Source organism: Caretta caretta, chromosome 5 (assembly GCF_965140235.1).
Source record: "Caretta caretta isolate rCarCar2 chromosome 5, rCarCar1.hap1, whole genome shotgun sequence".
NCBI classification, from domain to species: Eukaryota; Metazoa; Chordata; order Testudines; family Cheloniidae; genus Caretta; species Caretta caretta.
In genome coordinates this window covers 104,692,435-104,720,213 of record NC_134210.1, presented here as the reverse complement: position 1 = coordinate 104,720,213, position 27,779 = coordinate 104,692,435, and the positions used below count along the sequence as shown (strand labels likewise).

The following is a 27,779-nucleotide window of genomic DNA, read 5'->3' as shown; positions in this document are numbered from 1 at the left end:
TAGGCCCACATAAGTGTGAAAGGTGGTGGATAGGGAGACTGAGTATATGGAAACCTGACTAATTGGGAAGAAGTTCACACGCACATCTCATTAGTGAGAGGGAGGGGCAAGTAAGTTTGTATCGTGACAGCCTGAAGTCTTCCCCTTGGAATGCCAATCTCTCTATCACCCCATTAATTGCCCCTTACCAAACCAGCCTGTTTCATCACAATGAGCTACTGCACCATACACCCACAGCTACAAGTGCTGGGGAAAAAATAATCTAGGAATGGGCAGAAATACAAAAGCCTTTCATCTGTTTCATATGTGGATGAAAGGCAAATTGAACTAGGCAATAACTGTCAGCAACTAGTCATGGAAATGTGTACTTTATTATTACAGTTTACCCATAAAGAATGCTTGGTTTGCACATGAGTTTAAGCAAAAGCACAAAAAGAATCAATTTGTGTACTTAGAGTTTAAGACTGACTCAACATCATGGTGAATAAGGTGGTGGCAATGGGTCGGCGGAGATTTTGTCATATGCTGGTGGAGCATCAGGTACCTGTGGGAATGAAAAATGTGGTGAAGATGCTAAGAAGAGTGAATGTATTGAAGGACAAGCAAACCACACTAAAGCTGAAATAGTATCATCTTCTAGCCGGCTTTGTATTCCTCTTAAAGAATTTTACGTCGGTTTACTTGGTTGTCCTTAAATAATACTGTAGTTCAGAACAGCTGAAACAACTGATTGTGAATTTATTTTAAAAAAAAATTAAGCATTGCTTTTTTGGTTGTGCATAAGATTGAGTTCATTTTGTGATGAGACATTTGTCCATGCAGCTGCTATCAAAGAACAAATGTTCAGTACTTTAAGGATAGGCTTTTTCGAGGGGGTGGGGGAGGGAGATGTTGTTGATATTTCAGGTAGTTTATAATAAAACATTACAGTGTCTTGGCAGATGTAAGTACATATCTTATTACAAAATTAACAATATTTAGCAGCATATTTACTGCATATTGACCATAAATTATTTCATTACCCTTTCTCCTTTCTTCAAATTAATTACACACCATCATAACTCAATATATTTAACTCTTCATATTCACTTTCTGGAAGTTGAACTATTTTGGGGGGATGGGCATTCATTGGTTACAATAATGCATCTTTCTGTTCTGATTGATGCTGAGGACCCCAATTAGTGCTATGGTAAATAGCTAGTATGTGGATTTTGGTACTGCGTGTCAGAAGCACATAAACAATCAATATCCGATTATGGAATCCCACACACCGTAAAATTGGTAGAGCTGTTGACATGAAGACCCTGATATTGCAGGATATTGCAGCATATAACTATTTTATTACAGCTAGTAGATCAAATAGGAATGATCATGTTGCAACTAAATCAAAGTAGCGTAAAGTCAAGGAGGAAGAAGAGAATTTTTTTTAAGACAAGCTATTAATATTAGATTTCACAAATCACTTTCACTACAAGAATTACATGAGAGTACTTTTCTTAACAGATTGGTTCAACATGTGGAAGATGCAGACCCAGCTTAGATAATGCAAATCCAGAAAAGAAGCCATCGACCAGAGGTAAAAGTGCATCATTACTACTTCACCAGCAGTCATCTCAGCAACTAACTGCAGCATTCACTAAACGTTGTAAGTAAATGAAACCTGAGACTTCACCTTACCACAGAGTTAAAGTTGCTGTACTCCTGTAAAAGTGCTTTGCAATCCAGTGGGGCATCTTCACCTGCCACTCTTCTCATAGTGCCAGCATGCAAGCTTTTACTCTGATAGACAGTAAGGAAAGGTGAGAGAGTGACAGAAAAAGAAACCTTGAGTATGACTATAAATGTATCACTTAAAGTGTGAAAGTCAATAAGAATGGGGACATAATGCCAGCAGGCATTGTGCAAGCTTTGTTACTCTGTCACTGCTAATGCAATCCATGATCTCTCTTTAGAGACGTCCAATCATGGGATGATCAAAAATGAGGACAAAGATGTACTAACTTGTTGCTATTGGATCCTGTTCTCCCGCAGCTGCTATGCCTCTCTCTGATGTCCCCTACTTTTAAAAATCATTCGTTCCTACATAAGAATGGCCATACTACCGACAGTGGCCAATGCCAGGTGCCCCAGAGGGAGTGAACCTAACAGGTAATGATCAAATGATCTCTCTTCTGCCATCCGTCTCCACCTCTGACAAACAGAGGCTAGGGACACCATTCCTTACCCATCCTGGCTAATAGCCATTAATAGACTTAACCTCCATGAATTTATCCAGTTCTCTATTAAACCCTTTTAGAGTCCTAGCCTTCACAACCTCTTCAGGCAAGGAGTTCCACAGGTTGACTGTGCGCTGAGTGAAGAACTTCCTTTTATTTGTTTTAAGCCTCCTGCCCATTAATTTCGTTTGGTGGCCCCTAGTTCTTATATTATGGGAACAAGTAAATAACTTGTCCTTATTCACTCATGATTTTATATACCTCTATCATATCCCCCCTTAGTCTCCTCTTTTCCAAGCTGAAAAGTCCTAGCCTCTTTAATCTCTCCTCATATGGGACCCGTTCCAAACCCCTAATAATTTTAGTTACCCTTTTCTGAACCTTTTCTAATGCCAGTAGATCTTTTTTGAGATGAGGGGACCACATCAGTACGCAGTATTCAAGATGTGGGCGTACCATGGATTTATATAAGGGCAATAAGATATTCTGCATCTTATTCTCTATCTCTTTTTTAATGAATCCTAACATCCCGTTCGCTTTTTTGACTGCTGTTGCACACTGCGTGCACGTCTTCAGAGAACTATCCACGATGACTCCAAGATCTTTCTCCTGATTAGTTGTAGCTAAATTAGCCCCCATCATATTGTATGTATAATTGGGGTTATTTTTTCCAATGTGCATTACTTTACATTTATCCACATTAAATTTCATTTGCCATTTTGTTGCCCAATCACTTAGTTTTGTGAGATCTTTTTTGAAGTTCTTCAGTCTGCTTTGGTCTTAACTATCTTGAGCAGTTTAGTATCATCTGCAAACTTTGTCACCTCACTGTTTACCCCTTTCTACAGATCGTTTATGAACAAGTAGAATAGGATTGGTCCTAGGACCGACCCCTGGGGAACACCACTAGTTATCCCTCTCCATTCTGAAAATGTACCATTTATTCCTACCCTTTGTTCCCTGTCCTTTAACCAGTTCCCAATCCATGAAAGGATCTTCCCTCTTATCCCATGACAACTTAATTTACATAAGAGCCTTTGGTGAGGGACCTTGTCAAGGCTTACTGGAAATCTAAGTGCACTATGTCCACTGGATCCCCCTTGTCCACATGTTTGTTGACCCCCCCTCAAAGAACTCTAATAGATTAGTAAGACACTATCTCCCTTTACAGAAACCATATTGACTTTTGCGGAACAATTTTATGTTCTTCTATGTGTCTGACAATTTTATTTTTTACTATTGTTTCAGCTAATTTGCCCGGTACTGACGTTAGACTTACCAGTCTGTAATTGCCAGGATCACCTCTAGAGCCCTTCTTAAATATTGGCATTACATTAGCTATCTTCCAGTCATTGGGTACAGTAGCTGATTTAAAGGACAGGTTACAAACCATAGTTAATAGTTTCACAATTTCACATTTGAGTTCTTTCAGAAGTCTTGGGTGAATGCCATCTGGTCCCAGTGACTTGTAGCTGCTAAGTTTCTCAATTAATTCCAAAACCTCCTCTCGTGTCACTTCAATCTGTGACAATTCCTCAGATTTGTCACCTACAAAAGACAGCTCAGGTTTGGGAATCTCCCTAACATCCTCAGCCGTGAAGACTGAAGCAAAGAATTCATTTAGTTTCTCTGCAATTACTTTATCGTCTTTAAGTGCTCCTTTTGTATCTCGATCGTCCAGGGGCCCCACTGATTGTTTAGCAGGCTTCCTGCTTCTGATGTACTTAAAAAAACATTTTATTACCTTTGAGTTTTTGTCTAGCTGTTCTTCAAACTCCTTTTTCGCTTTTCTTATTACATTTTTACATTTAATTTGGCAGTGTTTATGCTCCTTTCTATTTACCTCACTAGGATTTGACTTTCACTTTTTAAAAGATGCCTTTTTATCTCTCACTGCTTCTTTTACATGGTTGTTAAGCCACGGTGGCTCTTTTTTAGTTCTTTTACTGTTTTTTTTTTAATTTGGGATATACATTTAAGTTGAGCCTCTATTATGGTGTCTTTGAAAAGTGTCCATGCAGCTTGCAGGGATTTCACTCTAGTCACTGTACCTTTTAATTTCTGTTTACCTAACCTTCTCTCTGAAATTAAATGTTGGGCTGCTGAGGTTTTCTTCCCACCACAGGAATGTTAAATGTTGTTATATTATGGTCACTATTTCCAAGCGATCCTGTTAGTTACCTCTTGGACCAGATACTGCACTCAACTCAGGACTAGATTGAGAGTTGCCTCTCCCCTTGTGGGTTCCTGTACCAGCTGTTCCAAGAAGCAGTCATTTAAAGAATCGAGAAAATTTGTCTCTGAATTTCATCTTGACCTGACATGTACGCAGTCAATATGGGGATAATTGAAATCCCCCACTATTATTGAGTTCTTTATTTTGATAGCCTCTCTAATCTCCCTTAGCATTTCATCATCACTATCACTGTCCTGGTCAGGTGGTCAATAATAGATCCCTATTGTTATATTCTTATTAGAGCATAGAATTACTATCCATAGAGATTCCGTGGAACATGTGGATTCATTTAAGATTTTTATTTCATTTGATTCTACATTTTTTCACATATAGTGCCCTTCTCCCCCCTCACCCCCCCCCCGCACAACCTGTTCTGTCCTTCCGATATATTTTGTACCCCAGAATGATTGTGTCCCATTGATTGTCCTCACTCCACCAGGTTTCTGTAATGCCTACTATATCAATATCCTCCTTTAACATGAGGCACTCTGGTTCACCCATCTTATTATTTAGATTTCTAGCATTTGTGTACAAGCACTTTGAAAACTTGTCACTGTTTATTTGTCTGCCCTTTTCTGATGTTTCAGATTCTTTATGTGAATGTTTCTTATCTGATCTGGCCCATACTTTATCCTCTTCCATCCTCTCCTCCTGACTAAAACCTAGAGAATCTCCATAATAGACTCTCCTGTAAGAGGGAAGTCTCTCCCCTCTCTTCTTCCTTTCCTATTTCAGTCCTGCATTGTCATTTCTTCTGTCCAGTTTCTCCCCCAACAAACAGCACAAACATCGTAATTATATTTTTATAATAACATTTTTAAAGGGGAGATTCAAAGGGAAAAATTACTTTGTGCATTTTCTGTGATGTATAAAGAGAGCCTGAAAAGTGTTTGTTTTTGATTTTGGTTTCCGAAGGTGGGTTTTTAACCCTGTAGAAATTCAGGTCATGTGTATTTTGGAAGACACTATGCCCCATTCCAGGGGAGAGATAATAAGATTATTACCACAAGTAATGAAGTACAACTTCTAATTAATTGGGATGAGAGGAGATTTTTATTCAGATTGTACACAACCTATTTAAGTAAAATATTTTGGAGAAAAGCTCTCATTGTTAAAAATTCAAAATTACTGTCTGGCTCAACTAAGAGAAGACAGAACTCCAAATATAGTATCTTTGCAATTCTTGGCAAGTACCTTTTTAGATCTTCTTTATACATAATCATGAAACCCACAAGAGCACAAATTCATTTTCCCCCTGTCAAGGTTCCTTCCCCACTCTGAACTCTAGGGTACAGATGTGGGGACCTGCATGAAAGACCCCCTAAGCTTTTTCTTACCAGTTTAGGGTAAAAACTTCCCCAAGATACAAACTTTGCCTTGTCCTTGAACCCTATGCTGCCACCACCAAGCGTGTTAAACAAAGAACAGGGAAAGAGCCCACTTGGAGACGTCTTCCCCCAAAATATCCCCCCAAGCCCTACACCCCCTTTCCTGGGGAAGGCTTGATAAAAATCCTCACCAATTTGTACATGTGACCACAGACCCAAACCCTTGGATCTTAAGAACAATGAAAAATCAATCAGGTTCTTAAAAAAGAATTTTAATTAAAGAAAAGGTAAAAGAATCACCTCTGTAAAATCAGGATGTTAAATACCTTACAGGGTAATCAGATTCAAAACATAGAGAATCCCTCTAGGCAGAACCTTAAGTTACAAAAAGACACAAAAACAGGAATATACATTCCACCCAGCACAGCGTATTTTACCAGCCATTAAACAAAAGGAAATCTAACGCATTTCTAGCTAGATTACTTACTAACTTTACAGAAGTTCTGAGTCTGCATTCCTGATCTGTTCCCAGCAAAAGCATCACACAGACAGACCCTTTGTTTCCCCACCTCCAGCTTTGAAAGTATCTTGTCTCCTCATTTGTCATTTTGGTCAGGTGCCAGCGAGGTTCTTAGCTTCTTAACCCTTTACAGATGAAAAGGTTTTGCCTCTGGCCAGGAGGGATTTTATAGCACTGTATACAGAAAGGTGGTTACCCTTCCCTTTATTTTTATGACACCCCCTTTGCAGGTTACCTTTTACATGTACATGTGCACTGTGGTGTCTGTTTAACCACTATATTAAACACATAAGCTTGTAACTGTAACCCTTGTCCTTCTCTTCCCTACCCCCACTCCATTTGTTATTTAGGCCTGGTCTACACATGGGGGTGGGGATCAATCTAAATTACGCAACTTCAGCTATGTGAATAACGTAGCTGAAGTTGACGTACTTAGGTCTACTTACCATGGTGTCTTCACTGTGGTAAGTTGATGGCTGACACTCTCCCGTCGACTCTGCCTGTGCCTCTCACCCTGGTGGAGTATCCTAGTCGACAGGAGAGCGCTCGGTGGTCGATTATTGCATCTAGACTTGATGCAATAAATCGACCCCTGGCCCCCCCCGCTGGATCGATCACTGGATCGATCCAGTGGGTAATGTAGACAAGCCCTTAGTCTCTCCCTCTAAGCCAAATCAAAGACTTAGATGAAAACTATTAAAGTGCTTAGCAGACTGGGGGTGTTCAATATATATTAGTGGCAGGATGATATAATTGATAATGTACTGGACTGAAAGTCTGCAGGACAGGGTTTTACACCTGGCTCTGTCACTGATCTGCTGTGTGGATATTTTTTTTAATTTTTTTTTTTTGGACAAGTCACTTCACTTCCCTGTGTCTTAGTTTCCTCTCCCCCGTCCTTTGTCTTATTTTAAAAGCTCTCATATTATGTGTTTGTACAGTGCCTCGGTCAATAGTGCCCTGATCTTGGTTGTGTCCCCTAGGCACTACTGTAATAATAATGAAGTTATACCAGAATATGAGTTGCCACACTTACCCGGAGGTTTTTATAGCCACATCGCCTTTTGTGATACCAGCAGCCAATGATCAGTAAAACTGCAAGAACCACAACAAGGATTCCAATACCTGCAGCCCTGTTGCAAAAGAAAAACTAGATGAATTTTTCCATAAGTGAGTGTGTTTAGCACAAGTGTTTACAGCATTCAAATTTATCAGCAATTTCAAGAGGCTTCTATGAGAACACAAATGAACTATTCTGTGCCTTTTAAAAAATAAAACTATTAATATGTTGAGCTCTTGAACCACCGGGCAGTGAGTAATCCTGCAGTGGTTCGATGATATACAGAGTATGAAGCATCACATGGCGAACATCAAAGATAAAAATAGCTATTGAACAGCAGCCTCACCTGCTGGACACTGTACAGCCTGCCCGCTGAATGAGACTTCCACTCATTTGTGGGACTTTTGGACCTTCAGAATTTCTTGTTAAACAACTTTTTTGAGGACTAGAGAACCATAGAAAAAGAATTGGCCAAAACCTTTCTGCAAAATTTGACAAAACATTTGTTCTTAGCTTCAACTCACTCCAGTTGGCAGCTACAGATTCTTGTCTAAGTCTCTAATTCCTGCCAACCTCCCCGTTGTAACTGACCTAGCTAAAGTCCTTGCCAAAAGCTTGACTATTTCAACAACTGGGAAAATGCAATCATTGCCTCAAATATTGGTCTCCAAAGAACCACCACTTATAGAATGCACCCCAATCCCTGAAAAAAGCATTCCCATAATGGGAAAGCTATGTAAGCAATGAAATGCCTCACTTGTGGAGACACACCCCATTTTTATTAGTTGAATCTCTTCAGGCAAAGAACACTGGGACCTCTGTCCAACATCTACCATGTTATAGCAAATGCCAGAGACACAAGGATTACTGGGTTTATAAATCATTACCCAACTTCGGAAAAGAGGTAAGAAGACTGTAAACTGTGCACAGACAATTTCCTAACTTGTGTCATGTTCCATGACACACTAAGCACAAGAACTGTGTGGTTAGAGGGTGGGAATTTTGAGTTACATTGTGTTTGGGGACCATGGGCTTAACAGTATATGTAGACATACATCTGTCTTTTCCCATTCTATGAAAGGGATTCAAGACGGTTAGGATTCTAGTACCATTTAAAGAAGCCAGGAGACAAAAGAATTGTGAGATTTTATTCATCTTTATAAGGCCTTGTTACTTTCCCCGAACACAGAAATTCTGATTAATTTATCTTGGGTTCTGTTTTCTTTGTTGCAACCTGGAAGAAAAATCCTACTTTGTAAAATTCTGTTCCCAGGATAGAGGAAAACCTCTCAGTTGAGTCATTTATAAATGGGCTTTCAGAGAATGCCACATCTGAATTTGAATGCAATTCTTTTCACTAGCTTTGAAGCTGTCATGGGTTTTGTTTTATACTTACTCTTGTGCTGCAAGGTAAGTATATCGCTTCCCTCTGCTGAAGATGCCATCTGTTTGGTGGTCTCCTTTGGGCATTTTGTAAGACTGGTTTCGGTCACGCCTACAAGGACAAGAGTAATCCATTACAATACTCCTAAGACATAATACATTATCACCATTTCCATTATCAGAAGAAAGAGTGTTTGGGTTTCTTTTAAATATTTTTAATAAAAGGTAGATCCATTTACACACAAGGCTGTGGTAACTTAATAAGAACAAAACACATTGGATCAAATTCAGCTGTCAGTTACACTGCCATGACTTTGGGTTTGCATCAGTATAACCCCACCAACTTTAGTGGTGCTACTCTGGGTTTGCACAGTGCCTGAAAGAAGGATTTGGCTTGTTCTCTTTAGATGTTTACAGGTTTCTGACATAAAATTTCTCAAGAATGAGAATGGGTTTCCCTTTCAACCCAAGGTAAAGCCGCTGTATTTTGAAACCAGCCCTGAAGACAATGTAGGAGGAGACTTCTGTTCTTTAGACCACTCATACATTTTTTGTTTGTTGTAAATTCATGACCAAATGATCGGTTCTTAAGAAAGCCATTTAGAGAACAGGAATAATTTGTTAATAATGCACTTTATCTAGGGTGAGGTAGGGGAGAAGCAGATGAAAGAGAAGGTGAATATTTTACTTACAGTGTTTGTTTCTATTCCCTTTAAACAACCAAAGCCAGATACTTAGGCCGGTCTACACTAGGAAATAAGGTCGGTATAATTAGGTCACTCTAGGAGGTGAAAAATCCAGACCACAAGTGACACAGTTAAACCTACCAAACCCCCGGTGTAGACAGCACTAGGCGGATGGAATAATTTTCCTGTTGACCCAGCCTGCCTGTAGGGGAGATGGATTACCTTTCCTGGCAGGAGAACCCCTCCTGTCAGCATAGGTAGTGTCTTCCCTGGAGTGCTGCAGACACTGCAGTGGTCTATGTCTAGATAAACCCCTTAGCTAGCATAAATTGGCACAGCTCCATTGATTTGGAGAGAGCTGCACCAATTTATATTTGCTATCTGTGCATGCTTAATTGCCATTAGTTTAGGTTCCTGAGGGAAATTAACCATCCAAATCTGATCAGACAGAACAGTTCAAATCTAATTTATCTGACACAACCATAGAAAAAGACATAAGTAAATACATTGGTCTCAGTTAAATAGCAGAAGAGCAAATTTTACTGTATATTCCCAAAATAATCTATCACCAAATTCAATTAAGACAAAATGACCCTTTTAGAAATAGATCAGACCGAATTAAATAACTTTTTCAGAGAGTTCAGAATGAGCCAGTAAACTGTTCTGAAATTTTGTTTTAAATAAACGGGGAAATTCTAGCAGAATACAAAGCATGCAAGCCTCACCTTCTTTGCAGATCCACACTCTCTGCCTGCTCGGTGGACATAGGCAGCTTTTTTCTCTAGCACTTAATCTTTTTTTCTTTTTTTTTGGTCTCTACACTCATGACTATCACGAGTTTAAATTCCAAATGGTGCAGCCTTTGATTTCTTTAATTAGCATGAAAGAGGCCAAGCAGAGAGACAGCTTTTTCCCTTTCTTCTTCTCTCTCCCCGCCCCCCCCCCCATCTTTTTCGGTAAACAGCTACAAGATCTATTACTTTTCCATGCTCTCCCATACACTGCATAGGGCTGGGCCACACACAGGTTTTGCATCAATTTACCCAAATCAGTGAAAACTCCAAGTGTGGACACACTTGTACCTGTTTAAAACTGTTTATATTGCTTTTGTTTCGGAGTTAGTGCCTGTCTACACAAAGTTTTTGCACCAGTTTCATTGAAAGTTTATCTACACAGTTTTTGGACCACTATAGCCACATCAGTTTAGAAACTGATACTGTATAGTTAAATAGGTGCAAATCCCTCATGTGTATGCAGTTATACCAGTGTAAAGAGCCCTTACACCAATGTAGCTCATTTGGTGCTGGTAAGTAAGCAAGCGCTCTAGTAAAAAGAAACCACCTAAGCCATAACTACTACATTATGATTTAGTTAGTGTGGGGTTCAGGAGAGCAAGACATTTCTTCTGCTCTGTGTTTTCCCCTGTTTTTGCCTTATTAGATAAAATGGTGGTAAAAACACCTGAACCTTCTCTACACTACAGCTTCCTCCACTGTTGGTACCAGTGCATTGGATATTTCCTAACATAGTCACGAGTGTGTTTAGGATTTATTACTTTTGGAAAACATCTTTCTTCTGGGCAAACATTTGAAGCTAGCATGGTTCTGCTCCCAGTGTGGACAGGGCCTTATTTGTTCCATTATCCCATGGGACTTAAGAAATCCTCTTTTCTGGAGCCATAACAATAAAACAAATCCAGTGGGGTCAGAGCAGAATTGGCCCCTTTTGAATAAATATCTGCTATATAATTATCTGATCTTGCAGTGGTTCCTCTGCATGATTACACTTGTACTCCTGTGTGAGTTTTGAATGTGAAAAGATTGCAGGATCAGGTTTTAGATCTGTGTATAGCATTAAAGAGCTAATATCAAGTTTGTAAGGCCTCAAATTCAATCTTTCCCACTTCCCAACTTTATAGAATGGCAGATTTCATATAATTCTTTGCATGGATTTTCTCCACCCTTGAACAAATGTTTCTAGAAGAAGGAGGCTAAATAACAGATATATTTTTTTCTTCTTCATCGGTGCCAACAGTCCAGCATTCATGAAAAAAACCATGTGATAACAAAACCCAGTGTATTTTTATTTTGCCTTTGGCTAATGGGCTGACGTTCATAGCAATGAATGGAAAAAAATGTGCAAATAATGCCTTATAAGACAGAGGCATAATGCTGCTGTTGAGGGGTAGAACAGTTGTTAAGGTGAAACACACAATCATGTTCTCATTTATACTGTTGTCAAACCGGTGTGTCTGTATTGACTTCAGTGGCATTGCTCCTAATTTACACTAGTGAGATAATTAAAACTCCAAGCGCAGACTCTGTAAGCATTACTGTGTTGGGGCAGAGAGGCCCTACACCAGCAGAGAGGGGGTTAAGGAAGCTGACCCGCTCCACACTGGCAGTGAAAGGGTTAGGGAAAGTCTGTGGACCCCCTTGCCTTGCTCTGCTACACCTGCATTCAACTTCAAATGTGGGGAGAAGAGATAAAAGGAGAGGGCCTAGCCTTGTCCAGGGTTGACGAGAAGGGAGGACACAGCTCCGTGTGTCTCATGGTGGAAGAGAAGCCTGGTTGCAGCCCTGAGATGGAGCTCACTGGCCAGCTGGGACAACCATCCCGGAAGGGACAACCAGAATCAGAAGGGAATCAGGGGAAGCAGAGATTGTTTTGAAAACAAGTGCTGAATAGCGGGGAGGGGCCCTACTGAAGGTTTGTGGGATGACCAGTTTTCAGTAGTGTGTTTCTTCCTGATTACCTTTGAACAACCTGAAAGGACTGAAGTCACTACTATGCTGGACCTCCTCGGTGGGGCAGAAATGTACCGGCAAAGACCCACAGCTTGAGGGAGTTGTGCCCAGAAGTTGGCCACCTCCCCAGCTACATTACATTTCTAAAGACATTCTATGAGCTAGAGATTCAGCTCTCTCCTGATCACATTTTGGAAAGAAACATTTAAAAATATGTTCAGAAAACAACAATCCAGACCTTTTTTGACATCCATTAGCCTCTGGCAAACTATTGTGAGAGTCTGCCAAATCCTGACTATCCATAGGTGGAGAATGAATGCTTTCTGTGTCACTGAAAAGGTGTCTGACCTTTTAAACAGTGGACCCATTGTCTTTATGTTATTGGTAGGGTCATTTCATCTCTCTAGGATGAGGTCTTGTGATTTTTGTTTGTGTTTTCACTGAAACTTAAGATCCACAACAAGGTAAGGAAGAAATAGGAATGTTTACTTGGGACCTGATAATGCAAGGTGTTTGGTGCCTCCTGTGAGGTGCTGAGTGTGCCTGATACACCATAATTTCAGTTCAAACTCAGGGCACTTGGAATCTCCGAGGAAGCACTCCCCAGCACCGTGCAGGATTGAGTTGTTAATTATACAAAGGGTATTTACCATTAGTCTGTCCCTACCAGAAGATTTTCATTGTTTTTAGGAAAAAATAGCGACAGATTCTCGGCTACATTCTGGTCCCTTTGTGCTACTTGGCTGCCACAAAGGGGCCAAAAAGCAGCCAGATCTCCCCCAATTAAGGATCCTGTCTCCCAAGGGTGGGGGACTCTTCAGTGGATATTGAGCTGTCATAGCCAGATCCTGTGGCACCTCACTGCAGCTTCCAGCACAGGGATATGTAAAGAGTGAAGAGGGGCATTATTGAAGTGCATTGTGCTACAGCAATGCCCAACAGATAGCCAGCTAATATTAGATTAGGGCAGCTCCCCATACAGGACTGAGGCCTTATTGAGGTGGCGGGGGGTATGGATTCTGGTACTTACGCTATGCCAATGACACCTGAAGTGTAGGTGTATGTGCATTTGACTTGGAAACTTTTTCCAACCATATCAGAAGGCAACACATGTGCCCCTGCTCCCTTTGTGCACCAAGCTGAGGGCATAATCAGGGCAAGATCACTGCCTCCATTTCAGTTCCATCTTGCTGCCCGTGGTGAGAGTTGCAGCTCCTCAACACTCCATTAACCAGTCTTAGATAAATTCTCCTTCTGTATATAGTTGTAGTTTAGTGTTAGTTTAGTTAGAGTAAGCTAGGTACTATTTAGTGGGGTTAATATGCAGAAATCCCCAGGTTTCAAACAGCATGCCACTTGCAGGACTGTGATCCCTATCAGCGACAGGCACAAATGTTGCCTAATCTGCTTAGGTGAGGGGTATGTGAAGAACAAATATCCTATTTGTGCCTGCTTCCCAACAAGAACAAAAAATAAGAGGGATTTCCACTTCAAGGAACCTCTTCTTGAGAAGACAAGGTATCCCTCTTCAGAGACCACCCCCAACCATGAGACAGTGGAGAGTTTGTCCATGAGAAGTGCCCCTCTGACAGTCCCAGTTTCTAAGCCAAAATCAGTTGAGAAATGTTGTTCATCTTCATCTCCAGTGGCCTCCTCAAAACCCTCTTTGTCCTCGGAGACTGATCAACATTTGAAGTCCCCTCACAGAAAAAGCTCTGAAAGCTCCTCCAGCGCTGAGGAGAGGTCTGGTTGTAAGCACTGACACTCACTGACTGTATCAGAGGTGGCACTGTCGATTCTGGTAGCAGAGGAGCTGTCAAGGCTGGTGTCATCACACATACCAAGGAGATTGTTGTCACTGGCACTGCCAGGTCCAGCAGTGCTAGCTTTAGTGGCTGAGCACTTGCCTCTGCTATTGGGCCATTGACGTTGCAGGCATTCTTCACAGCAAAATCCCTTCTCTCCCTCTCCCTCCTCTCCTGGACAATCCTTTGTTGGATTCTCTGTTCACAATATCTGTGGCACCACTGGCACTGGCAACTACAGTTACCGCAGCACCAGCAATTCCATCCACTTCGTCAGTATATACAGCATCAGCTCCTCTGGCACCACGAACGTTGGCCCATTTGTCTGCATTTGGACTGCCTCATCCACTGCAACCATCAGCTACACTGTTGACTTCAGTTCCTCTGAGAATTCCTTCAGTTGACTTCACTGTTGACTTCAGTTCCTCAGGCGTCCTCCAGTGCCAAGACCTGCCCCGCTGCCTACTGGGACTCCTCCTTTTACTGAGAAGAGTTATAGCTTCTCTTCTTACTCTCACTGTGACAAACCTGTGTCTCCAACAAGGTCATTTAGGTCTCCATACTGTCAACGTTCTAGAGATGCCCAAACTCTAGAGCAAGGTCTTTATTCTAAGGATGCTTCAGTTTGGTGCCCTCCACTATGGGACTGTGCTCCCTGCCTTATTGGGCTTGTTGGCCTGCTTCTAGAATGTCTAGGCCACCATTAGTGACTAAATCCAGGATAAAGTCATCTTCTCCTGCCCCTGTAGTGCCCAGAGATGACACACATCTAGGCTCACAGTTTCCCTCTTTACTGGAACACCCAGAAGAAGAGGAGACTAGGGAGAGACCTGTAGATGTCCCCCCACCCCCAGTTTTTCTTCCTCTTTTCTGAGTGAGGCTGTCTCCAAAGTCCCCGTTGCCTCCTCCTGAGGATTTTTAAGTTTTTCAGGCTCTCATTGTCTTTGCTGACGAAATTGCTTTACTAAGTGACATGGAATGGGATAATTTCCCTTACTTGAGAGGTAGAACAGGATGCAGCAAGAATTGAATTGAAAGTAAATGAAGAGAAAATCAAGATTATGAAAGTAGGAAACTGGACAACAGATGCAAAAGTGTATGTGGGGGAAAAGAAAATGAACAGTTAGAAGAGTTCTGCTACTGGGGAGTATGATAACATTTGAAGGTGCCTGTAATAAAGATATTCATACAAAATTAGGAAAAGCAAACACCATTTTTGGAAGGATGAACAGCATCTGGTCAAACAGAGGTCTCCATACTAAACCAAAGGTCAGATCAGACCATTATACCACTGTAGTGAGCATGCTACTATATGGAGCAGAGACTTGGCCAATGACAGTGGATAACAAAAGAGCGACTAGAGGCTGCCCATCACAGTAGGCTGAGGAAGATATTACACATTTCATGGAAAGACAAAACAAATGTGAGAGTAAGAAAGCTGATAGGACAAGATATGTTAGAAAAATATCATCAAAGAAAGAAGGCTCAGGCCGTTGGGATGTGTACATCATATGAAAGATGGGAGCATGCTAAGCAAGCATTGAAGTGGGTACCCAAGGCAGGAAAGAGAAAGTGAGGAAGGCCAAGGAAGAACTGGCCAAAGACAGTGACCGAAGATATTGAATGTGCTGCCATCACCTGGTGACTGAAGTACCACAACTAGTGAGCGGTCAGTCAGTTGAGGAACTGGAGTGCCCCATGGGCACAGGATAAACTAAGGTCTAAGGTAAGGTTGTTAGGAGAATAGCAGTGTCTTTGGGAATACAAGCAGAAATTGTGCCAGACAATCTGAACAAATTATTAGACATATTGCAAACTCCTGCTCCTGCAAGGTTGCCCTTCCCATCAACGATGCCTTACTGGAAGCTATGAAGACCCTTTGGCAGATACCTGCCTCCAACCCACCCACTGACAAATGGGTGGACAGATGCTACCAGGTTCTTCAGCAAAACTGAGTGTTTCTATACCCTTCCAATTCCAGACTTCTTAGTGGTTACAGCATCTAACGAGCATTTGAGGCAGCCTCACTCCAAAGCTACCCTGAAAGATAAATATTATCAGAGATTGGATGTGTATAGCAGAAAGGCATATACCACCATGAGAGTATCAAATTATCTGGCATTGTTGTCAAAATATACTTTTATTAACTAGTCAGCAATTTCAAAATTCACTAACAAACTGCCCAGGAAATACGAAGATCAATTCTTGGCCATTCCCTCAAAAGGTCATCTCACTATTTGCACGTCTTTCAAAGCAGCGATTGACATGTCAGATACTGCATCACATTTCAATGAGATGCTCTTCTTGGTTTCAAGCCTTCAGCATTCCAAGACTGCTGCAAAATACAATAGAACAGGGGTTCTCAAACTTTATTGCACTTTGACCCCCTTCTGACAACAAAAATTACTACATGACCCCAGGAGGGGGACTGAAGCCTGAGCCTGCCTGAGTCCCACTGCCCCGGGTGCGGGGGTGGGCCAGAACTCAAGCCCCACTGCCCTGGATGCAAGGGGCCAAAGCACAAGCACAAGGGCTTCAGCCCCAGGCAGGGAGCCTGTAACCTGAGCCCCACTACTCAGGGCTGAAGCCCTTGGTCTTTGACCCCAGGTGGTGGGGCTCGGGCTTTGGCAAGTTTAATGCCAGCCCTGGTGACCCCATTACAATGGGGTCATGACCCACTTTGGGGTCCCGACCCAGAGTTGGAGAATTGTTGCAATAGGCGATTTACCATGTGAAGGTGCTACACTGTTCTCTCAGAAGACCACCAACATGATGCACATGTTGAAAGATTCTCATGCAACCCTTTTGTTTGCTGAGTGTTTACCCTTCCGGAGCAAAGAGGAAACAGTTTAAGCCTCAAACATGGTACACACCCTACTATCAGCAGAGGCCTCTATATGGAGGTCTTCTAAACATTGTCCACCGGCATCATCTGTAGCAGGTCCTTCTCACCAGTCTTCAGTAACTTTGAAACAGGTGTTTTAATATATCTGTCAAGACAACATACCCACCCTGTTTCATCTTTTGCATTCAGATACCCCTTCCCTCATTTGGAACGTGCCTATCTCTCTTTTACAGTGCATCAACAGAGATTACATTGGACAGTTGGGTACTTAGCACAGTAAAGAAGGGCTATGTTATCCAATTTACCTCCCTCCCTTTCTCCAACATATTCTCATGTCCCTTTTCAGGGACCCATCTCACAAGACTGTTTTAAGAAGTACATTCTCTGTTAAAACTGGGAGCAATAGAAGAAGTTCCGTATCAACACAGAGGGAAAGGTTTCTATTCCCACTATTTCTTGATTCCCAAAAAAGAGAGGTGGTCTTTGACTCATTCTGTACTTCAGAATGCTTAACAGATTTATTCAGAAAATCAAGTTAATGATGATCACCGTTGCTTCTATTATCCCTTCCCTGGAAATTGGTATGCTGCTCTTGACCTACAGGATGCCTCTTTTTATGTGGCAATATATTCTGGCCATAAAAAGTTTCTTCAGTTCATAGTTAACAGTGTATAACAAGCCATATACAAAGCTGTCCTTTGGTCTCTCTTCAGCCCCATGGGTATTTGCAAAATGTATGACACTGGTAGTTGTCATGAATCAAGGTATGGGCAGCTGGTCCTAGTGGGTGGAGCAGTGGGCCACAAGGTCTAGTGGGCATAGGCGGAGTCATGAACCAGGAGTCAGGCAATGAGCAGGGGAGCACATTTGGAGTGGACTGGAGCAAGGCTTGGAATAAGATAGGCACAGGAGCAATTGCAGCTGTGGGCATAAGCATTGAGCAGCCATCGACCTTCTGTGCGGGGCTTAAGAGTGCATCTGTTGGTTCCTCTAGCCTCTAGCACACAGCTAGTCCAACTCAAAAGGCAGTTTTATGAGACCATTAAGAACAAAGCTGAGATCCCAAAGTAGAGTAGTATCCCTAATCTGTGGGGAAAAGCTCATAAGATCTTTCAGGAACCTCAGTGTGGTGGGATGAGCAAAAATTGAGAAACCATCTACTGGTGAGTGCACTGTTATTGATGCTAAGTGAACCTTGATGGAATTCAGAGAGAGACCTGAAGTTTTCAGTTCCAACAGGTAATCCAAGATTGTGGAAAGAGACATCTGGACAGGTGGATGATGACAGTTACACCAAAGATGATATCTTCTCCATTTCTGGAGGTAAGCGTCTTGATTCCTTCTTGCTATTTAACAGGACGTATTGTATTCCTGATAAACAGGATGCCTGTAGCCCCGAGAACTATTGAGAAGCCACGCTAAAGTTTCAGAACATTCAGATTGTGATGAAGTGTTCCACCAGCATTCTCAGATAGTAGTCAAGAATTTCTGGGGAACTGCCATGGAGGGTGAGGAGTGAGTCTGAGATAAGGAAACCAAACCTGTGTTGGCCAAGTTGATGCAACCAAAATGATCCTGGTCTGGTCCTACTTGATCTTGTTGAGAACTTTTAAAAAAAATGGAGTTGGTGGATATGCATTAAAAAAGACCAAAAACTTTGTCCATGTAATGAGAGAGGCATCTCCTAGAGATTGTGTTCCTTCTCTGAAACAGAATTTTCTGCATTTCATGTTGGCTGCAGTGGTGAAAATGTTGACCTCAGGAAACCCCCGAGCTAGGAATATTTTGTTGAGGACTCGAGTCCAACTTCCATTCATAATTTAGGGAAAAAAAGGTCTGCTGAGGATATCTGCCAGGCTGTTTTGTATACCCAGAAGGTAAGAAACCGAAATGACTCTCAGGTTGCCTCTGTGCCAATTCCAAAACTTTATTGCTTCTGTGTAGAGTGAGGGGGAACATGCTCCTCCGTGATGATTGATGTAATATATACAAGCTACGTTGTCTATCGTGATCTTGATTGACTTGCTTTTGATTAGGGGAAGAAAGTGGAAGCAAACATTTCTGAATGCCCTCAATTCTAGCAGATTGATGTGCAAGTGCACTGTTCTTGTTGTGACCATTTGCCTTGGGCTGCGTGAGGACCCAAACCTGCTCCTCACCCAAGGAGACATGCAACCGATATTATCATGATTGTAAGGAGATTCTGGATAAACAGGATTCCTGCACAAATCTTGAAAGGATCATTCTACCAGGTGAATGATTGTAGAACTGGATGGGTATAGACACCAGTTTGTTCAGATTGTGTTTGTTTGTGTACATAAACTGTCCTGAGCCACCCTTGGAAACACTGAAGATGTAAATTGCTGTTCTGTGTTATAAAAACACAAGCTGCCCTATCCCCCAGAAGCTGCAGACATGTACTTGCTGGGACTCAAGGACAGAGCTGCATTCTTTGGATAAGGTTCTTTAGAGCAAGGAACCTTTTAGGAGGGACATAAGCTCTGCCCATCATTGAATCCAGAAACATTTCTATAAAAAGTATTTGCTGTGTAAGAGTACAGGTCAATTTATTGAGATTTATTTGTAGTTCTAGACTGCAGGAAAGCAAAGTTCTTGTTTGAACTGCCAATTGTACTTCCTGATAAGACCGGCCTTTGAGGAGCCAGTCATCGAGGTAAAGAAAGACTCTATTATTTCTAGACAGTAGCGGTAGGAAGCTACAGCTGCTATGATTTTTGAGAAAACCCTTGGAGCAGAAGAAAGGCCAAAGGTACCATAGGTGCTGACTTCATGGGTGCTCCGGGGCTGGAGCACAAGCACCCACGGGGGAAAAAAATGGTGGGTGCTGAGCACCCACCGGCAGCCCCCCTACCAGAACCTCCCCCTCCCGCCAGTGCCTCCTGCCCATTGGTGGGCCCCGCAAATCAGCGCCTCCCCCCCCTCCCAGCGCCTACCGCCTGCCGTGGATTAGTTGTTTCAGGAGACGTGGGGGGGGGGAGGAGTGAGGACACAGCATGCTTGGGGGAGGGGGTGGAACTGGGTGGGGAAAGGGCAGGGTGGGGACAGGAAGAGGTGAGGTGGGAGCAGAACAGGGGTGGGAAGAAACAGGGCGGGGGTGGGGTCTTGGGGAAGGGGTGATATGGGGATGGGGGGGAGCACCCCCTGGGGCAGATTAGAAAATTAGCACCTATTCCTGGTACTGGTTGTGGTTGTGATTGAATGTGAAACAAAGAAATCTTATGAGAGAGGGATGAATTGCTATGTGGAAGTAGTCATCTTTTAGGTTGAGAGTTACAAACCAGTCCGCAGAGTCCAGGGAGGGAATTATAGCTGCTAGGGACACTATCCTGAATTTTAGATGTATGACATGTTTATTCAATTGCCTGAGGTCTAGTATTGGCCTCCAATTCCCATTTTTCTTGAGTATCAGAAAATGTCTTGAATTAGAACCCTTTTCCTCTGTCGAATGGTTCTATGGCCCCTAGACTTTTGAGTGATGTGATCTCCTGTGCAAGCAATTGATCGTGAAAGGGGTCTGGGAAAGGGGGTGGAGGGAGAGATGGAGGTAAACTGGATAGTATAATTTGATATAATGGCCTCCGATGCCCATTTGTCTGATGTTATCGCCTCCCTGCTTGTTGGAATAAAGAGAGGCAGTATTCAAATTAAGGAAAGGGATTGTATAATGCAGTTGAGATATCCTGAATATTGGGTAGTTTAGACTCTTGGCTAATCAAAACTGGCATTTTGAAGATGTTGACAGCTAGGATGAAGCAACTGAGGTAGTCATTGATTTCTTTTTAGAAAATCGACTTTAGAAGTTGACTTTTTAGCTGGCGGTTCTCGGCTCTTTATATCTCTAACATGTTTATAGTACAGTGATTTAGACCAAATTTCTCCAACTTTTGAAAGATGAGCTCTCCTTTCAGGAAAATATTGTTAAAGGCTTATATGTATGTTAGAGTTTTAATTGCATGAAAGTAAATTGTCTTTTAAAATGTGTCCTTTATTTTGTAACTATAATATGATTCTTTCTTTTCTTTCTTCCATGCTTTCATGAGCAGTGAACTGGTTAACACTGTTGACATTTAAAGTATCATCACTGGCACCTAAGTCAGCACCCTTTGGAATGAATGGGGTTTCTCACACCTCAGAGCTAAAGTTTCAGGCTATCCTGCAAATTCAGACAGATGTGTCTCAGCTCATGTTTGGAAATTCTCTTCACTGTCCTAGCAGCTAAAGACTAACTTAAAAAAATTGAACCTGAGATTTTGGAAAACAATTGAGAGGGTCTATCTGTTCCATCCCTTCCAACTAGTCGTTCATGCTCACCACCCAGGGGTATACCCATACTCTGGGCTACGCTGGCTTAGCATATACGATGAGCGTTGGGAATGTGGGTGAAGTATTGTGTTTTGGTGTAAGGAGGTTGTTGTTGGATAGGGAGGACATAAGTGTTGATATAAGGTCAGAATTAAGGCTGTTGGGAGAACCATAATTACAGTGTCCTGATTTACAAACATTGTGGTAAACCTAACCCATCTCCACCATCAAAATAACACGGTGGGGTAATTTCTGTGAGGTGAGCCTCACAGAAGTTTCATTTGCCTGAGTTCCATCTCACAGGTTTTACCATGGTAGGAGTGATCCAGCCCTTTGAGATTAAATTCCTTTTCTCCTTCCCCATACAAGTGTTTTATGTTGCATCTGAGCATGGCGTTTCCCAAAGGAATGGTCCCAGAAGACCTGTCTGGTTGCATGATGCTGGTTCCTCCACCTTAACTGCATCTGGGACATTGGTGGGGGGCTGAGCTCTGACTGGGGCCCATGGGCACTAAATAATAGCAGTCTTTAAAAGACGTTAAAATACATTAAATTCTTGGTCTGCACAATAATGAATGGGTGAGGGGAGGTGTCCAAGAGACATCTCACTATCAAGGGACAGTCCACACTGTGAAAAAGTTTAAGAACTGCTCTCCAGCTCTTTTCTGCCTGCTGCATGTGCTCAAAATATTGTCAATAAGTATCACCAGACAGAAATACTTAAATGACCCAGATTATAAATAAAACATCAGACTTTAATAGGCACTTAAGGAGTGGGCATTGTATTAAGATTTTTATTGCCATTTTGTGTGTATGATACACATTTGTCCTCCTCCCTTCCCCCCAAAAAAGAAAAAGAAAACAACCTAAACACTGTATCTTTTGGGTTAAAAAATATACATTTTATCATTTCAAAATTTGAATTTTTGTTCAGATGAAACTGCAACTTTCACATTAAAATATGTGAAAATTTGTGGGTTTTTTTGCAGGCAAATTGTTGTGACTTTTTTTTTGAATTTCGCATAGCCCTACACAGAATATCAGCAAAAAATTTGTAAACACCACTTCGATAGCCTTGGGGGGGGGGGATTTGGAATGTATTAAACTAAAACATTTAAATAAGCCCTCAAATTTTCTTAGAGATAAATAGCAATAGTCACACCCCCATATCTTGTTCTTGACACTTTCCAGTCTTAAGTTTCAGGAAATGAAGGGAAGGGAATAGCAGGATTTGCTTCTTTGGTTTAGTGTCTGTGTTGTTCTCTTGCTCTTTCTTCTGCTGGAGTTGATCTATAACGACCAAAAATACAATAGATATGATGAGAGTGGCTCCTGCTACGTAGAACCCTGCGCTGTAATTTTCTGCCATGTCCACAATCAGACCTGGTGGGAAAAGCAAATGATAGTGGTGTGATTTGTCAAGAAGAAATTAATGGAAATTGCTGAGATATCTTATTAACAAGGGGAACACCTTTTCTTTGTGAGTTTGTTTCATCTTCTGGCTTTGTAAAGGTTAATTCACCAGTTTAAGATACTTGTAATGACAGCAAATGTAGAACAGGTTTAGGCCCATCTTTACAAAATTAGTTGCCTAAATTGCTCTGTTTGCAAGTGCACTTGTTCAAGCTCAGTCGGTAATTGTGTGTGTAAGCATCTGTTAGTGGGTGCAGTCACCAGTTCTGCAGGTGCAAATTTGGGGAGCAATGGACAGATGCATGGGTACAACTTCATCAGCCACAAAATTTAGCCACGTGGACTATGAGGTATCTGACTGCTTGTTGTTTAGAAGCCAGTAGTGCCAGTTTGGCTAGCACCATCGCAGGTTTTGAGCATCTGTCCTAGTGAACTGGTTTCCCACCCAATTTCCAAGAACTGTACAGCAGGTAATGGCCTCCTGCTGTGCTTTTTGCAAGTTGTCTCTCCCTCAGCAGCAGCAACTACTGCAGAGTGGGAGGGTCCAGAGTACTAATGAGCCCACAAACAGGGCAGGAGGCAACAAAGAGTGGGGGGAGGAGGGAACAATCTATGGGAGAGTAGAGGGAACAGAAATTGTGAAGAAGCCATGTAGAGAAAGGAAGAGCATAGGGTGAATCATAGAGGATAGAAGGGAGGGCAAGTCATGGGCGACAGAGGTGAGCTATATCGGTGTGATCAGAGAATAGAAGGGGGGCCACTGTGGGATGGAACAGGGAAATGATAGATTTTACTGTGGATGAATTTTCAAACAATTGAGTGGCCACTGGAGGGTTTGTGCTATCTCTGGTGAATCCTGTGGTGTTTTCCTGACCCTCCTAAGAGGAAAATCCCCTAAAATCCACCAGATCAGTGGATAGGAGCCTCATGGTCTTCATTGTGTTGGAAAATGCTATTTCCTCCTCACACACATGTTGGCGTTATACCTGACCTATACCAGCTCAGATTAATACGGGGGATGGGAAAAACATTAACACTTGTTAAATCCCTTTATTCGTGATGAGCCAAGCTCAACCCAAGGGCAAGCAAGTGCAATTCCCCTGAAGTCAATGGAGTTTGCATCTGCTCATGCCAGGGCTGAAGTTGGCTCAGTGACACCAGTTTGTAAACTAAGTGCATGGTATTTTCTGAGCCCCTCAGGGAGTGCGGAGGCCCCTCTGTATTCTCTTCCACTCTTGTCTCAAAGGCCCTATACACCCAAAAGGACCTGCAGGGATACGTTTTGCCATATCAGATTCTATTGGTGGACTACCAAGCCTGATACCCTGTCTCGAATAGTGGCCAATGATATAGCATGCCAATGTGCCAGGTGCAGTCATCCTAGGGCAACATGAAGCTCTTCTGTTGGAGTGTCCTGGGAAGAGGAGTTCATTTGAAGTATCTGCTATATTATCAGCCACTATATAGCTGCAACTCTCCATGCAAACAGCAGCAGAGACTATTAGATCACCCTTATCAGCGTATTCTTAACAGGAACAGTTCAGAGCACAGTGTACTTATCACTTATTTTGTGTACAGGAATTTAATGCTAGTGAAAGATGCCACCAGGCTGACAGCTCTATAGAATTAAATTCTCTGTTTAGCCACAAAACAGGAGGACAGCACAGATAGTGGCACATTTATATACATAAAAACAAACCCTACAGTATTGTGCTGTAGTTGCCCAGTGCACTGCAGTGTTGCTGTTGTTAGGTGCTGTATTTTGGACAGTCACTGGGTAGCACTGTAGTAATTTTCAGAAGGGTAGTGTGAGCTTCCTTCTGGCACCCTGCTAGTGAGCCTCAGCCCTGAGCTGGGGCAAGAAGTTGGTCCTGTCTTCAGGTCCATTCTATTCTTAGCTTCTCTGCTGTTTGGGACAGTTATTTTTCAAAGAATCATAAAAGTTAGAGAGAGAGGAAACTCTTATTTCTAGCTGGGCTTCAACATGGCCTTCAGATACCACAGTGACAGGTATGGTGTAAGAACGTGAATGGATGGATAGGATATTGTGGGTGCACAATCATGCTGTGGCAGTGAAACGCAGGCACAATTAATTTTATCCACACTCATATCCATCTAGACAACTTCCTGGTTTGCTAATGCAGTCAGGTAGCTTAGACTGCTCAATGAATGCAGTTGCAGATGCAGTTAATTGTGCCTAGAATGCTGGAGGCAGTCGGACCAGAACTATATGGAAAAGGGCTGTAAAAATTTCTTACTTTCTGAAATTATGCTGTTACATGGGACTGATTCGAAAGACTCCCACTAAATTCAATGGCTCATATGCGTTGGCTTACAATCATATTGGCCTTTTCTCTGCCGTATCACATTGCAAAATTATATCTACTTTGCTGTCCGCTGTAACACCAAAGTCTCCGTCAGCATTACTGCTTAATATCCTGCTTGAATATCTGTGTTTTGTATTTTTCTGCAGTCTTTGCACTTGAATTTTTCCAGCTTATATTTCTACTCACTCAAGGTTTCTCTATGTGGCCTATTTCTTCCCACTGTTTTTTGTGCCACCTCTCCATTTAATATATTGATAGGCTGAGATGCTGCCAGAAAACATATTGGTATGTTGAGGAGGCACTTGTTGCACACCCTAAGTGGCCAAGCTTTGAGCGGAGGTTCTCTGTAGTAGGCCGGAAGGGGATGGAATCCTCCTACAGCCATTACCGCCGAGCAGTATCACTGCTACTCTGTGGCCAATACTACAGCCTCAGGGATGCGGTAGCCCCCACAGTTCATACCATGTCATCATGGCTATATCCCCCTCCTCTGCTTCTCCCACAAACATGGTCTCTGTGCTGGGACACTGGGAGTCCTACAGCATTGTACTCCATGGCGGGGGGGCGAGTTATATGGGGCTGTGGTGCCCGTGCTCCAGGAATATTCAGGGCCCAGGGGCCCGGCTCCACCAATGTTGGGGGCTGGATCTCTCTCCTGGCCCTGCGTGCCTCCCCCGAAGCATCTCCCAGCCCCACCTGCCATCCCTGGGTGATTTAAAAGGGCTCGGGGGCCCCCAGCCACCGCTGCCACCACTGGCAGAGCAGTCGGAGCTAAGGCGGCTTCCTGCCCGGCCTCGCGCCGCACCACTCCTGGAAGCAGCTGGAACAGCCCTGGGGGTGGGGGGATCTGTACGCACTGCCCCCCCCCAAGTGCCGACTCTGCAGCTCCCATTGGCCAGGAACTGCGGCCAATGGGAGCTGCGAGGGCGGTGCTTGAGGGGTGCCCCCCACCTAGGAGCCTCTGCTAGAGGGGTGTGCCAGTCGCTTTCGGGAGCCACCTGAGGTAAGCGCCTCACCCGCACCCAACCCCCTGCCTCATCCCAGAGCCCGCCCCCCCACTGTAAGTAACTCCCTCCCAGAGCCTGACCTCCACACCCCCTCCTGCACCCCTGCCCCAGCCCAGAGCCTGCATCAAAACTCCCTCTCAGACCCCGACCCCTCACCCCTCCCGCACTCAAACTCTCTCCCAGAGCCTGAATCCCCTCCTGTACCCAAACTCACCCCTACCACACCCCAACCCCCTGCCCCAGCCCAGAGCCCGCACCCCAAACCCCCTCACAGAGCCTGCACCCCTCCTGCATCCAAACTCCCTCCCAGAGCCTTAGGCAGGTGAGGCGGGGGGGGCAGGGCGAGACTTGGACCCATTCTTGGCACCACCAAAAATTTGCACACCATGGAGCAGGTTTGTATGAGGGCATGAATGCCGGCAGGAATCCTGCCACTCTCCCACCAGTTTCACTGCTGGGAAGGCTCTACACAGAGGGAGGAGAAGGGGCAAAATTTTCTCCATAAGATTTAGTCTGGCTCTTTGTATTATCAATTTTGTAGCTCAGATAACTAGAGATGGGCTTGAAACATGGCTAAAATCCATACTGGAGGAAATTTGGACCAGATCTAAACTTCTCAGTTTGAGCCTATCGCTACAAAACAACAAGCAGTTCACTAATAAGCTGTGTTTATGAAAGTGCTATCTCAACTTACCAGCAAGAGGAGGCCCCAGAAAACCTCCAGTGCTTCGAATGAGCATAAAGAGCCCCAAGGCACTGTCAAAATCTGACATACCCACAACTTCTGCCAGCACTGTGATGTGGATGGACACTGTCGCACCAAAGAAAAAGCCATAGAAGCCAGTGAATATTGCCAGAGACAGGTAATTATTAGCCAGTGGCAATAACATCAAAGACGTGCTGATCAGAACAACTGTCATTGTCAGCAAGTGTATAGTCCTAGTAAGGTGGAGGTTAGCATACCAGCCACACAACAGCCTGCCCATGAAGTCCGCTATAGCCAAAATGGACAGGAGAGTTGCAGTCCAAGACTCATCTATCCTTAGACTGTAGCTAAGTGGAACCAAAAATAATGGGGGAACGAAAAAACTCATAGCAGCTAAAATACCAAAAATGGCATAAAGCATAAACTCCAATCTCTTCACAAGCATCCAGTTGAATGTTTTTTGTGTGTTGGGAGATGCATGTTCCTTGCCAGCCTTAGGCACATCCTTGCCGGATGGTCTCTGAGCTTCAGAACTCCTAGCTTCAAGAATGCAACGGTTCTTCAGGGGTCGCATCAGTGCTCCACAGACACATATATTGAGTTGAATGCCACCGATGATCAACAGAGCACTTTTCCACCCATATAGACCAATTAACCACTGAAAAAAAGGGCCAAAGGTGAATGCAAAGGCACATTCCCCAGCACTGGCAACAGCATTGGCCAAAGCCCTTCTGTTAGAGAAATAATGGCTGACAATGCTAATGGCTGGTGTCCATGAAAAGGAAATCCCAAGACCTGCATGGGAAGAGAAGAAAAGTTAGACTTGACCATGCTATTGTGTCCAGGCAGGAGCACACCGTTACAACAGAAAATGCTTTCACACTATTACTTCTGTGTTAAATTTGCATAGTTAAAATCAGGAATTGTAAAAAGTTATGCTTCCATCAGCAGCATTAGCTCAGCTGTGTTACACATTCTGTATGTTTGTGTCAGGTGTTTTATGACATTTAGGTACACATTTAACCAGAAAAACAGAAATACAAAGTAGTGCATATAGATAACTTTGCATTACTGTCCTCCTCACTGCACAACTTTTGTTTTTCCAAAGACTATTGACCAATTTGCTACTGACTGAAACAAGTCATGCAGCTTAAACTGGATACAATTTGCGATGCTG

The 27,779-nt window shown here is 43.0% G+C and overlaps 1 protein-coding gene and 1 long non-coding RNA gene across 2 annotated transcripts; both read right to left on the bottom strand.

The window, feature by feature from the left end:
- Positions 1–352: 352 nt before the first annotated feature.
- MLANA (melan-A) lies at positions 353–10,277 on the bottom strand. Its single transcript, XM_048850932.2, has 5 exons — positions 10,155–10,277; positions 8,757–8,855; positions 7,337–7,433; positions 1,678–1,779; positions 353–544 (listed from the first exon to the last, which is right to left on the bottom strand). The coding sequence occupies exons 1-5, from the start codon at positions 10,193–10,195 to the stop codon at positions 476–478; spliced, it is 408 nt and encodes a 135-aa protein (XP_048706889.1). The 5' UTR covers positions 10,196–10,277; the 3' UTR covers positions 353–475.
- An 11,644-nt stretch (positions 10,278–21,921) lies between these two features.
- Positions 21,922–27,359, bottom strand: LOC142072209 (uncharacterized). Its single transcript, XR_012668615.1, has 2 exons — positions 26,591–27,359; positions 21,922–22,532 (listed from the first exon to the last, which is right to left on the bottom strand). It is a non-coding gene; the product is annotated as an uncharacterized LOC142072209 (long non-coding RNA).
- Positions 27,360–27,779: the final 420 nt, after the last annotated feature.

What these genes read in the sequence shown, in the direction of transcription:
- MLANA (XM_048850932.2), bottom strand. Translation starts at nt 10,195, where the DNA reads ATGTCCACCGAGCAGGCAGAGAGTGTGGATCTGCAAAGAAG. An exon ending in ACTTACCTTGCAGCACAAGA is followed by an intron (nt 7,434 to 8,756) that starts GTAAGTATAAAA and finishes CTTTTGCAACAG; the next exon opens with GGCTGCAGGTATTGGAATCC. An exon ending in GTGGCTATAAAAACCTCCGG is followed by an intron (nt 1,780 to 7,336) that starts GTAAGTGTGGCA and finishes ACTGTCTATCAG; the next exon opens with AGTAAAAGCTTGCATGCTGG.